This window comes from Haliotis asinina, chromosome 14 (genome assembly GCF_037392515.1).
Source record: "Haliotis asinina isolate JCU_RB_2024 chromosome 14, JCU_Hal_asi_v2, whole genome shotgun sequence".
Taxonomy (NCBI): Eukaryota; Metazoa; Mollusca; class Gastropoda; order Lepetellida; family Haliotidae; genus Haliotis; species Haliotis asinina.
Window position 1 is genome coordinate 34,770,683 of NC_090293.1, and position 14,418 is coordinate 34,785,100.

Consider the following 14,418-nt stretch of genomic DNA (forward strand, 5'->3'; position numbering starts at 1 on the left):
AACGATGCCAGGCAGTTCTGAACTCTCATGAAGACCACAAAAAATATCGAGAAGAGATGGCCTACACCTTCACATTCGATTGTTTAATGCAAGCCATAATAAACATCATTTACTTTCTGATTTCTGACAGATTTGTACAATTTATTATGATCAGCTGATTATATATATAATACATATAAAAACCTTTGCTTTTCTTTTTTTACAGAGTATATATACTTTGCTTCCACAAAAGTTAACCTTCAGATATCAAGCCAGCAGTCACGTGTTTATGTCTTATCAGTCGGCTGCTATATAGGTTGTGTTGGTTCTTTCCACTCTGACTTCAAGAAATATGGGACTAACTGCCCTGGTGTTATTTCTCGTCTGCCTCGGCACGGCTAGCGGGAACAAAAATGTGCTGTTCCTCGTAGTGGATGATCTACGGCCTCAGCTAGGATGCTACGAGGGACCTCACTTCCCATCCCCGACCCACCCTAAGATGCACACACCCAATCTGGATGCGCTTGCAAAGAGGAGTCTTCTGTTAACGCGAGGCTACTGTCAGTACGCTTTGTGTGGGCCCAGCAGAGCATCGGTGCTGACTGGGAGACGACCCGATTCAACTCACGTTTATGATCTTCACCACTACTGGAGAGAAGTGGGAGGGAACTTTACAACTATCCCCCAATGTTTCAAGGAACATGGGTACAATACTATAGGAATGGGGAAGATTTTCCATCCTGGCGCTTCATCTGGAGACAAAGATCCGATCTCCTGGTCTGATGGGAAGCCGAATATTGAGTTTGCAAGATACGGTAAACCATATCATGATAACAATCTTGTAGACGCAATTCCTGAGTCGAAGATACACCAGAATCCTTTGGGTGAAACTATGCTAGCCAATCATGCAATTGACACGCTTAAGAAGGTTTCTAACAAGGCAAAATCTGGACAACAGAATTTCTTTGTAGCTGTTGGTTTTCACAAGCCTCATACCCCTTGGCATTTTCCTGCGAAATATCTAAGCTACTATCCAACGCATTCTGTAAAGCCACCGTCAAATATGTACCCTCCAAAGAATATGCCTCTCGTTGCCTGGCATCAGTTTGACAATTTGGGTAATCATGATGACGTGAAGGCATTGCATCTGCATAGTGTAGGCAAGGTTGGATTCAGTTTCCCGAATGACACGGTTGTAAAGCTTCGTCAGGCCTACTATTCCTGTGCCAGTTGGATTGATGACGAGATTGGGCGCATCCTGAAAACCCTGGAAGACGAGGGACTAGCTGATGATACCATTGTCTCCTTCTGGGGGGATCACGGCTGGGCACTAGGGGAAAATGGAGAATGGGAGAAACAAACCAATTTCGAGATCGGAACACATGTCCCTTTCATGGTTCGAGTTCCTGGTCTCACAGACCATGGCATCAAGACAGACAAACTTACTGAACTGGTGGATCTTTTCCCAACCCTAGTAGAAGCTGCAGGATTACCAAAGTTGAATAGATGCCCTGCAAATGGACACAGTGTTAGGGTTTGTGCTGAAGGTGACAGTATGGTGCCGCTGATGAAAAATCCTAACGACGGCAATTGGAAGCAAGCTGCCTTCTCTCAATATTCCCATCACGTAGACGGCCATGGGTCATTCATGGGCTACACAGTTAGGACAGATAGATACCGTTACACTGAATGGCCACAGTATGACTTCAACCGCCACCAGCCAGACTGGGACAAAGAACAAGGTGCTGAATTGTATGACCATCAAACTGATCCCTGGGAAACCGAAAACAAAGCCAACGACCCTGCATATCATGGCGTGCGTCAAAAACTAAGGGGAGAACTGCGGGCAGGATGGAGGAACATCGGTAACCATGGAGAAACCTTGATTGGCTGATTGGTCATTCCCATCGAATATATATATATATGTTTTTTAATCATTAAAGTTGATGCGGTGTGTTTTCATTCACCCCATTTGTTATCAGATAGACAGTCAACGTCCTTGATGTATATATGAAGCGCTCTACTTCCGACATACATGAGATGAACCCAGATAAACCTCCAAAAGGGTTCAGTAGAGTTTCAGCTTATATATGCATGGGAAAAGCAGGTTTGCCCCTCAGATGAGCGGAGATCCAGTTCGGACAAGCATGAGATGAGACCAGCGCCTCCTTTCACAAAGCACTAAGGTGATCGTAAACCACTAAGGTAACCTTAGTGCAATGTTAAAGAATGGGAGTTAAGCTTAACCTTAGTAAAGGGTGCTTCGTGAAAGGAGACGAAAATCCACCTTCGACATACTTGACAGGAGTCGAGTTTCCGTTAAAACAATAAGTAAAGTGAGCGGAGACCCAAATCAGAAGAACATTAAGGTCAGCAAAGAAATACACGAGATAGGCTGAGTTTCTGCTCCAATATACATGTCATGAGTGTAGTTCTCAGCTTAGAGAAACATACGGTGAGCGGAGCTCTAGCTTTGACATACATGAGCTGGAGCAAGTACAGAATTTCTACAAGTGTTACGCGAATGTCTGTGTATGTGCGTTGACGCTTTATTTATAGTAGTAGTAGTTGTAGTAGTAGTAGTAGTAGTAGTAGTAGTAGTAGTAGTAGTTCGTTCATTTGAGCTCAGATCTCAGGATACATGTTTTCTTACACTATGTCTGAGAGGCTATATTCTTTCATAAATATATTGTTTGGATGTTTCTCCCTCCATGGGTGGCATGCCTACACTGCAGGTGTTGGAGCACATACAACAGGCACAGAGTAACGCTTTAGTCCCATATTCTGGGACATCACCTTTCGTCCTATTCGTCAGTTTTGTCTCGCAAGCGGTAAACGGCGATGAGGCTTCATAACGGGGTGTTTATTGAGGTGGAGGTAGATTTTATCAAACACTCAAAGCCCACCCAGACATCATGCTCACATCCAGAATATGCCCTCTGCAACCCATGCTTGCCATAAAAGGCGACTATGCTTATCGTGATTACACGATGCCATGAGAGGCGACTAACAGGATCGGGTGGTCAGGCTCGCTGACTTGGTTGACACATGTCATCGGTTCCCAATTGTGCAGATCGATTCTCCTGTTGTTGATCAGTGGATTCTCTGGTCCAGACTCGATTATTTACAGACCGCCGCCATATAGCTGGAATATTGCTGAGTGCGGCGTAAAACTAAACTCACTCTAAGCTGGAGCTTCTCTGCTATACTCCACATGTATCAACACAGACAACATAACGTGGATTGCAGTTACTGCAGTTACTGTATCATTTTATTGGAATGAGTATGACGTTACATGGCCCCTAAACTCGAAAATCACAGAAGACAAGAGTTGGACCCCCAGGGTAGGGGTGATGGCAATATGGCGTCTCCTTGCGGACAAGAGAACCTGTTTGAACACTACAATCGGAAGCCATCGGTTGTAATATTTGCCTTTAACTCCGAACAGATGCATACCTTAAGGTCCCTGAACCATAAAAATGTTGTGGGTGCTGATCAGAGTTTGCATAAAATAATACTCTTAGTTATTGGGGATCACAAAGTTATCGGCTTTAAGGAACTCCAGAAAACAAAAGCTGTGGGGCCGAGTGGCTTCATTCCGCTTCTGACCGACGAACTTATTTCGAACGCTGCACCGTGTATATGTCTTTCCTCATTAGAATATGAAAAGTTATGGCTGAGCAGAAATTTGCTTTCAGCAATACGCCGTAAAACATTATATCAATATATACAGAACTCAGATATAAACAGTTATATCAGCCTTTACGTGAAGGTCTTATGATGTGCTTCCAATGCTGCTATACGTGAAAGTCTTATGATGTGCTTCCAATGCTGCTATAGGGAATCTGATGAGAGACTATGGTGTTGACAGACTATCAGACTGATCTTGGATCACAACATCCCAGCTCGCCTAACGGACGTAAATGGAATATATTGCGACGCGTTGTCAGATATGTCTGAATCAGCCTTCGTCAATCCGCAACAAACCCTATCCAAGATCAAACTCCTCTCATGAAGAATAACACTAAATAATTGACAGTTCAGTTTTACATTTGCTCCTTGACAACTTTACTAACATGCTGTTTCAAAATATTTATCAGCATTATCTGTATTATATATTAATTCGCTAAAGACAGGAAACTCGCATACGTGTTATCAAAGAAGTCCGACTGCTTCAAATAGAACAGCCGAATCCTGTTATCTCTACTCCGTGACAAACTATTGCCATATGATTGGTTCGCGCGCTCTCGATAAAATATGTGTGCAAGTATGCATGTACCTACAACAAGAACAGAAACACTAAACAAGTTTGTATATATAAAAACCACAAAAAGAAAATGAATAACATAAACATATTCTAATTTTGAAAATGCAACAACAATGAAAGGTTACCATGTACACTTTAATACGTGGTTATTGAGATTAGAAGGCGACGGTAGAGCACCATGTTTAATGAACACCATGATACTGACGTTATGGGACCACATGTGGGACAAGAGTCAAGCAAAGATGTCACAAAAGCAATAACGTGTATGCCCGCCGTGGGCAACACGAACGGGATCACATGGACATGGAAAGCTTGTGGAAAGGCTTACCTTCTTCCCTGCAACTCTGTTGAAAAAACGCAAACGTTTTCCGTTCATTTCAGCCCACGCTTGCTCTGCAGTGGAGGGATCTGGTAATGTGCAGACCATGGTATTTGGCTTTGTATATGCATTATATTTTATCAAATGTGTGATTATTGTGTCTTTCTTGAGCACGTACTGGAACCTATGGCTGCTGAAGAAGCAATAGCAAGCCTTGCCATGTGGGCGGACATTATGCTTTTGGGAAATAAGTCATGCCGTTGAAGAAACGCAACTACACTGATCTCTGTCAGGCTTCATCCTCAAATCACGATAAAAAAGGTCGAACCCAAGGCTAGACGTCATATGGAAATACAGCGTCTCCTTGCGGACAGAAGAGCATGTTTAGAACACTACAAGCGGAAGCCATCGTTTGTAATATTGTTGTGCACGTGTATATGTGTTGTGCTCATTGGAATAACATGAACTATGTCCGAGTAGATTTCCGTCGGCTTCGATTCTTAGAACCAAAGTTAACTTCGAACGGGTCACCGTGTATATAACTTTCCTCACTGGAATCATGAAAAGTTGCTTTTAGTGATACGCCGTACAAACATTACCTCAGTGTAGAAAAGGAGTCACTACGGGAAATATTGAATATGGACTTGACTAAAAGTCCTCCGCCACATTTGAGGTTGACGGGCATTATTGTGGCACCACCTTTGTCGATTTTCTCGATGATGTTGCATCAGGATAGGTTGTAAATACTGTAGTCGTTATGCTGCAGAAGATGTTGACGCAAGTTATTTTGGTATGTGATTTTACTCGGAGCTGAGATAGCGCTACATTCCACCTAAATTTACTAATTTTCCGTCCAAGAAAACTTTTTGTCGACATCAGACTGGAATCTGTCATGTAACTATGCCGTGTTCGTTCAAAAAGGAAATCTCACCATTCACTCACTCAAATACTGGTCAATGGACGTGCGGCCTTAAGTTAAGAGAAATAAACACCTCTACATTATTGCAAAATCACAGCATTTTATAGTTCAGCTTCCTGAAACAACAGTGACATTTCAGAGGCAAAGTTCTTGATAAATGATATCATATTTGCATCTTTGACCTTTGTCATCTTTGCATCTTTGACCTTCATCATGAGTTTCACAGCATTTCTGAGTATATTCTTGCTCCTTCATCAGGGGATGAGCAAGATACATTTCGAAAGAAAATTCAAAGTTGTTACAGTATATGGGCGAAGTACAAACCCAAAATGTTAATTAAAAAGCGTCACTCTTCTTCGCATCGTGACAGTTTTTCAAGAGGTCAGATTAATTCGTGTCGAATACATCTAAATATATGCAATGTATCTACTTTCTTTTTTTAAAAAGACACTATATAAAGCACGATAACAGTCACGTTGTCTATAGTCCTGTTACCTCTACCACGACAGGAGAGGCTCTGTCAACTCTTTACAGTGGTACCTCAAGAGGAATGAATCCAGCTGCCCTGGTTTTAACGTTCTCCTGCCTAGCTTTGGCTGGCGGAAACAAAAATGTGCTCTTTCTTATTGTGGATGATCTACGGCCACAGCTAGGATGCTACGAAGATCAACACTTCCCATCCCCGACCCACCCCAAGATGCACACACCCAATCTGGATGCGCTTGCAAAGAAGAGTCTTCTGTTAACTCGAGGCTATTGTCAGTACGCTTTGTGTGGACCCAGCAGAGCTTCGGTGCTGACTGGGAGACGACCGGACTCAACGCATGTTTATAACCTTCGACAATACTGGAGAGAAGTGGGAGGGAACTTTACAACTATCCCCCAGTATTTCAAGGAACATGGGTACAATACTGTAGGAATGGGGAAGATTTTCCATCCTGGCGCTTCATCTGGAGACAAAGATCCTGTCTCCTGGTCTGATGGGAAGCCCAATGTTGATTTTCAGGGAGACCGTCAACCATATCTTGACTACACACTGGTAAAAGCTATTACTGAATCGGAGCTACTCCAGAATCCTCTGAGTGAAACTATGCTTGCCAACCATGCCATTGATACGGTAAAACACGTTTCTCACAAGGCAAAATCTGGACAACAGAATTTCTTTGTAGCTGTTGGCTTTCACAAACCACATATTCCTTGGCATTGCCCTGCAAAATACTTAAACTACTATCCAACACATTCTGTAAAGCCACCGTCAAATATGTACCCTCCAAAGAATATGCCTCTCGTTGCCTGGCATTACTATAAAGGACTGGGTAATTACGACGACGTGAAAGAATTGAATTTGACTGATATTGGAAACGTTGGATTCCATTTCCCAAATGACACGGTTGTAAAGCTTCGTCAGGCCTACTATGCCTGTGTCAGTTGGATTGATGACGAGATTGGGCGCATCCTGAAAACCCTGGAAGACGAGGGACTAGCTGATGATACCATTGTCTCCTTCTGGGGGGATCACGGCTGGGCACTAGGGGAAAATGGAGAATGGGAGAAACAAACCAATTTCGAGATCGGAACACATGTCCCTTTCATGGTTCGAGTTCCTGGTCTCACCGACCATGGCATCAAGACAGACAAACTTACTGAACTGGTGGATCTTTTCCCAACGCTGGTAGAAGCTGCAGGATTACCGAAGCTCTCTCGGTGCCTATCAAATGAACACGATGTTAAAGTTTGTGCTGAAGGTGACAGTATGGTTCCGCTGATGAAAAATCCAAATGATGGCGCTTGGAAGCAAGCAGTCTTCTCTCAATATTCTCATAGCCTAGAAGACAGTGGCCCGTACATGGGCTACACAATCAAGACAGATAGATACCGTTACACTGAATGGCCGCAGTTTGACTTCAGCCTCTATCTACCAGACTGGGACAAACAACAAGGTGCTGAGTTGTATGACCATCTAACTGATCCCTGGGAAACAGAAAACAGAGCCAACAACCAGGCTTACCTTTCCATACGTCAACAACTCAGTCGGCAACTGCGGGCAGGATGGAGAAACATAGGTACTCACGGAGGGCCATTGGTTGGATGATCCGTTTTCCCTTGTAAATTCCCACTGAATAAATTTTGCAAGATACTGCGTATTTGTGCAAATGGCCACTAGTTTAAGCCTACACGAGCTAGGAGGAGCTCCAGTTCAGTCATTCATGAGGTGACAGGAAGACCAGTTTTGACATACACGAGGTGGGAAAGACATATCGTATCGTCACATGTTTTCGCTCGTCATATGTTTCTGCTCTGCCATTCTTACATCGCGATTATTTCGTGAGTTTACGCGATATGACGTCATCACCTCTGCGTTTATCAACAATGCAGTCCCTAGGTTCGAAGACAAAAATGCTGCGAATCAAGTTACTAAACTTAAGGTCTTTTTTCAGAAATATTGGAAGCATAAGTACATGTATTTTAATCCAGGATTATAAAAGCAACTTACTACTGTGAGTAATAACAATTATGAGCTTGTAAAATCAGAGGGTGGAAGCGTTTCTACTGTCGATGGACAGTGAAAGTAGAACACTTGACCCAAGAGTAAAGGCGGGTTTTTTCTCGCTTTTTTTCAGTAAATCAGGTTTTGCCATTTGGCAAACGGGTCTAGAAATTTACAGATCTTTCTGTAATAGCTTGACACCCTCTATAATCTATATTTATTGCAACTGCGCGATAAACGAGGACGCTCTCCTGAGTGTCGAAACAAGATCGCCGAAAATGATCATTTCAACGAGATGTATGACATCCTCAGGAGTAGATGTGCCCCTTTTTAGTTGTCAATGCTTAGATATAGTTATTTTAGAACTTCATTCCCAGTGCAGACTTTCTTGCGTCAGTACTTCTCCAAATATCGTGGAAAACTCGCACTGTACATTTTTTGGGGGTTGGTCACATTTAGCAAACAGAATCTTCATTGCGTTGTGATTTCGCTGTCGAGAGAGTTGACAGATAGTTTTAACCGTCATGTCATCAAACGTTATTCTAGTGGTATTTGTTGTGAATGAGAATGCTTTGTTCATGATTGTTGTAGATTCTGAATAATATACTAATGGTAAAATGTCAGGCAACCCCATAATTTTCAGATGTTATGGAACATGAAATACCATTATCACCGCTAACGCTTTATGATGACACACATATTGGTGGATGTCAACCAAATCAGCAAGCCTGACCACCCGATCCCGCTAGTCGCCTCTTCCGACAAGCATATCCGCGCCATGTTTGCAGTGAAATGAAGTGTCATAAAATTTGCATTGTGCAAGTCACAAGTATCCACGTGAATAATGAATTCTGGTCTCATTCTGTTGAGTGCGTTTGAGTGAAGTTTTCGTTTATCTTTACATGTGCAAACGCAGTTGATACAAATCTGATTACCTACGAAGAAAGCATAATGAACATATATGTCATTGCTTTTTACTTTTTACCATATGTGCATTTGTTTGATATGTTTATGGTTTCAGGAATGTTTTTTTTCAAGTTGAATGAGTCGCTCATACCAGTCGATTGTTGTCAAACATACAAACTACAAAGAGGTTCCGTCCTATTGCGCAACTTAGTGCAATAACCAATACAGAATTTTGGGACCAACTCATTCAGCTGGATATATAAATATTTATCAATATTATTCGACACATCTAATCAATTGTATATTGCAACACCGCACTCTTTATATTTCATCGTGCAGCACATGCTCTGCAAAAGTGTACCTAATTTGTCGTGCCTTTCAAAATGCAAGAGCAGTTAAAAATGTCAGTAAGTGTGTGAGTGAGTTTAGTGTGCGCCGCTTTTAGCAATATTCCAGCAATACCACGGCGAGAGAACCCAGAAATGGGTTTCACATATTGTAACCATGTGAGGAATCGAACCCGGCCATTCGGTGTGAAGAGCGATCGCTTTAACCACTAGGCTACCCTAATCCTCCATTGGCAGGGAATACACCTGCGACATGACAAAAAATATAGAAGTAGTTGATTTTGTGAATGTTTAATGCCGCTCTTAGCATTAATCCGACTATCTAGCTCCTGTCTGTAATACATCGAGTCAAGAAATAGTAAATCTGTGCAGTTGTTTTGTTTAAATTCAGATATATAAAACAGACATGGAATTTCTCACATATCAACGTGACACAAGATTGTATTGGCTAATCTGACTGTTGAAGAGGTCGCCATTCCCTGGCGGCAACCACGTCATTTACAGAACAAGGTCAATAGACGAAATTGAATAACTGACAATATGTAGACAAGGTAAGCTGCGGTTGAAGCATGGCTTTGTGAGTGAGTGAGTGAGTGAGTGAGTGAGTGAGTGAGTGAGTGAGTGAGTGAGTGAGTGAGTGAGTGAGTGAGTGAGTGAGTGAGTGAGTGAGTGAGTGAGTGAGTGAGTGAGTGATAGCGGGTGTGCTTTAATGTTTAACCCATGAGTCAACAACAATCAGCTGTTGTAAAAATATATCCGTACTTGACCTATCCCGCCAGTGAACAACTGGTCTTCAGCAACCCACCCATGTTTGTCATAAATGGAACTAACGGGTCAGGTAGTCCGTTTCGCTGACTAGGTTACCTCATTTGTACCGAGGCTCAGGATGTCAGTCACTGGATTGTCAGTTCCTGGCCCTGATATTTACAGATATGGCGGGGTAATTGCTGACTTTGGCGTTAAACATCAAACAAACCTAAACAACCAATGCCACAGTCTGTGACTTACGGGTTGTGGTGGGGTAGTCTAGCAGGTAAAGCGTTCGCTCGTTACGCCGAAGATCCGGGTTCGATCCCCACATGGATACAAAGTGTGAATCCCATTTCAGGTGTCCCCCTGCCGTGATATTGCTGAAACACTGCTAACGCGGTGTAAACTTAGACTCACTCACTCACTCACTCACTCTAGTGTATTCTCTAAGTGTGTTATCTATTAAGCACAAAGTTGTTCGCATACACCGACATTGGTACAGTAGTGAAATGTATGAGAGCAGGTACATTTCCTGTTATCAGTACACCACATTTCTATAGTGAAATCTGGGTTGGTCACGTTGGTTACACAACTCAATCCTACAAAGACAGAGAAGAGACAGGTGGTGGACATATTACATCAATGGTGTGTGGAAGTAAGTTGATCCCGTTATGTCTGGGTTAGATAACAGTCACCCCATCTGTGGGGCAGGTGGTTTTACAATATATTTTCTGAAACACTGTTGTTGTTTTCAAACCAGTTTACAAACTAACAATATAAACTCGGGTACTGTCATTCGGTAAGAGGAAGGCCTTGTTTATAGGTATGCATGGACAAAGCTAGCACGCGTGCATGTGTGAAGTGCTTACGTGAGTGTCTAACGTGCGCTGAACAGTTTTTCAGTTTTATCACGAACTGTCATCTACCTATGGAATTCCTAGTGTATTCTTTAGGTTATATACCTTCTAACAACATTACCGAGAGACATCAGTAAAGGGCAACACGTTCTCGACCCATGTGTGGAATCGAAACCGGGTCATGGGTGCGACGAGCGAACCCTGCACAGCAAAAATAACTTGGTTTCCGTTCTTGCGGAAACCTGATGGATACTGGGTAATGTAGGTTTCCGCTAGGTTTCAGTTTCAGGAAACGCGCAATGAGAGTTTCCGCACAGTTTCCACAACTGAAACTAACAAGTCTTGGTTTCCGTCATGTTTCCCTCAACTGAAACTGTAGTTGGAAGTTTCCATTTAGTTTCAGTTTACTGAAACCTTTATAGCTGGAGTGAGTAAGTTTCTGGTCTTGCGGAAACCTTGTGGATCTTGGGTAATGTAGGTTTCCGCTAGGTTTCTGTACAAGGAAGATGACAATGAGAGTTCGCTTAGTTTAGACTGAAATATGTTGTATTATCTGTAATATTTATTACGTATTTATTTGAACAAAAACAACCTCTGGAAATATTATGATTCAATTGCAACTGTTTCATTTCATAGAAAAGCTCACATTTTAATACAACAGAGCAGTTGCAATAGTACACAATTCGCTGTATTGTTTTAAGAAACTGGGGCGCTCAGAGAAGAGGAACAAAATTCTCTCCGCACAAGCATTGCTCAGGAAGTAGGCACACCGCAAAAAGTGCTTTGTTTTTCTGTAGATGTTTGTTGGTGTATGCGAGTCCTGGTTAATATCTGGCGAAACATCTGTATCCGAATCAACCAGGCTCTCACATTGTGGTGGTAATAGCTCGCAAACCTTGAATGTGCTGCTAATATCTTGGTCACTGTCAGTGTCTGGAAAAGAAAAGGACATTCAGTTTGAATCATCCATTCAACTAAGAGAAAATTCACTGAAGAAAAGCTTGTAAAATCTAACATTTCCAATGAATGAAACACAGCAATATATATGATAATGCAGATAATATGTATTACAAATATTAAATACGTATTACCATTTGCTCACTTTCAGTTATTACAGTTACATGTATGATACATACATTAAATACATTAAACATGGATAGCAAAGTGACAATGCAAACTCGTGTTTTAGCGAAATCTAAAAATTCTTTGATGACTAACCTGATGAAACATTTGTCATTCGCCCGAAAATCTTTACAGACGGATAAATATCTTGTCGTTACGGAGATGGAGATAACGTGTTTTTCTTGAAACAAACGTCTGGCAGTGAGGACAGAAAAGCCGTATTTCTCCTGGAATTTAAAATACATGTATATATTACGCTTGAATCTATGTACAGTTACACTTTGCGTGAGGTCAAAAAGGTTTATTATAAAGTTATATGAATAATATTGTTATAAAAGAGATTCCCTTACCGGGCATATAACAGATAATATAGCGTAAATTATATATACTAATGAAGGCGTCTCGTCACTCTCCAAGTTTGTTGGTCCACAATCCATATCTGTAAATCAAACAACTGACACAAGGATTCCTTCAGAAATATGAAACTTGAGGTGTGATGAGGTCAATGCATTGTAGGGCTAACACATGCAACATGTACTGATGAACATGGTTTTAATGGTTATAAAACAAATATCACCTCATCAAACTGATTAACTGGCACAACTGGATACACAGAACTGACACAGAACATAAGATACTAGATAATTTGATAAACTAATGAATGTATAATGTGACTTGGTTGAAATATTTCTGGAGTACAGATTGTATGAATAGATATAAGGAATACATATATACGGAATATCTCTGGGTACCCATGTTGAAAGAATATTGTAGAAACCAACCATATTTTCTTGTGATTGTAAGTTGTCTTTCTTGACAATTACTTGTCGCAATGTCCGCAAAGAATAGTCTACATAAATTATGAATACTTGCATGTACAAATCATAGCCAAAGGGTCAGTAGGATTGTGCTTCATTCTTCATTCACATTGACAAGGTTTGTTTGGTGTCACCAAATTATATTAGTGATAATAATAAAGGTATTCATCAAGTAAACTTAAAGGGTAGATAGGGATAGTAGATCTGGGTGTATAACTGAAAAGAACAAAGAATGTTAATATTTCTAATCCACGTGCATGTTTTGAGCTCTGTGCATAAATTACTTACATGGTACGTGGGGAGGGGGGGGTCCATCCAGCAGAAATATATCCGGATATTACCTTCTCCTGACAGGATTTTAGAAAATAAATTATTTGCCACAATAAAGTTTCTCATGAGTGCTAAATAAGTAGGACTCATGACGCTAGGGCCAGTTAAAGTAAGGTGGACATGTTTTCACAATTAATCACTGTTAATAATCGCAAGGCCTACATATGGATGCTTGACACTGAGAAAAAACAATCAGCGTCGCTAATGCGATGAAAAGACCGCTAAAACCATAACTGCCCACTGTTGTCACTTTGAGTACTTACATTCAATCCGCTGAATTCCACTTTTCACACTCCCCTTTGATGTCGGCAATGTAAACAAATAAACGAATGGCGACAGGATCACGTCCAGGCGAGACTATCTAATTGTTACAAAAACAACTAACAACAGGGTGTACCTTCCTCTTTTGTTGTAGAACGCGGAAATCTACTGTCAAATGGTCATATTAGATTTATTTTTAAAAAAAACAATGACAAAACTGTGTATTTCCAGGGAGTGTTAGCGAGACGCCATCTTGTTTGGCGGGTAGGAACAAATTGTACATAACAAATTTGTTTTCCTAGCAATTATTTTCAAAACTTTAAGCATAGGATGGCTGCGTCGTGTAAATTTTGCCATGGCCACCTCACTTTCCCCAAAAGCACTCGACGAAAGAATTCGCGACTTGGAGAAGGAAACAGAGAACGGATGCGAGAAACTCGGAGTACCTCGGATGTGTCAGGTAAGACCAAGGGTTTTTTTATTGTCAAATAACGTTTAAAGAATTATTACGTTAATGGCAGAAATCCGGATAGATTATAAAGTTTATCCCGCGAATGTATATTTTCGCTCCTATTATTTTTAAATGTTATGGTAAAATCTAAGTTTTTAGCTTTGCAACTCGGTTAACACTTGAACAAAAGCTGTGTGGGGGGGATGAATTACGATCTGTATCACAAAGATCCGCCATGTATAGTGGTTCACTCATGGGTTTACTGGGTATTGCAAGATATATTTCACCAATTCAGATATATTTTAAAGAATGATAAAAATAATGGGCTTTTACAGTGGCAACATTTCGGTGTAATTTATTAAATGCAATCCTGGATCATTAGTGAAATGAAATTGTTCACCCCCAAATTCGCTCAGAGGGGTCAGATGTGTGTCTGAACTAGTTGAGGCAAACACTAAATTCATATAAGAAACTGTTTCATGTATTTTTCAGTAATTTGAAAAGATATATATATGTTGAGCATAATCACACATATATATATCTTTTAATCGTAGAATAAGTGTCTTTTTACTGAATGGCTAGATTTCCCGAATTGCTGACGGCT

The 14,418-nt window shown here is 41.1% G+C and overlaps 2 protein-coding genes across 2 annotated transcripts; both read left to right on the forward strand.

Annotated features, from left to right (window-relative positions):
• The first annotated feature begins 295 nt into the window (after positions 1-295).
• LOC137261495 (iduronate 2-sulfatase-like) lies at positions 296-1,941 on the forward strand. The gene has a single exon (XM_067799250.1). The coding sequence runs from the start codon at positions 332-334 to the stop codon at positions 1,871-1,873; it is 1,542 nt and encodes a 513-aa protein (XP_067655351.1). The 5' UTR covers positions 296-331; the 3' UTR covers positions 1,874-1,941.
• A 4,093-nt stretch (positions 1,942-6,034) lies between these two features.
• LOC137261951 (iduronate 2-sulfatase-like) lies at positions 6,035-7,576 on the forward strand. Its single transcript, XM_067799766.1, has one exon. The coding sequence runs from the start codon at positions 6,035-6,037 to the stop codon at positions 7,574-7,576; it is 1,542 nt and encodes a 513-aa protein (XP_067655867.1).
• The last annotated feature ends 6,842 nt before the right edge of the window (positions 7,577-14,418 follow it).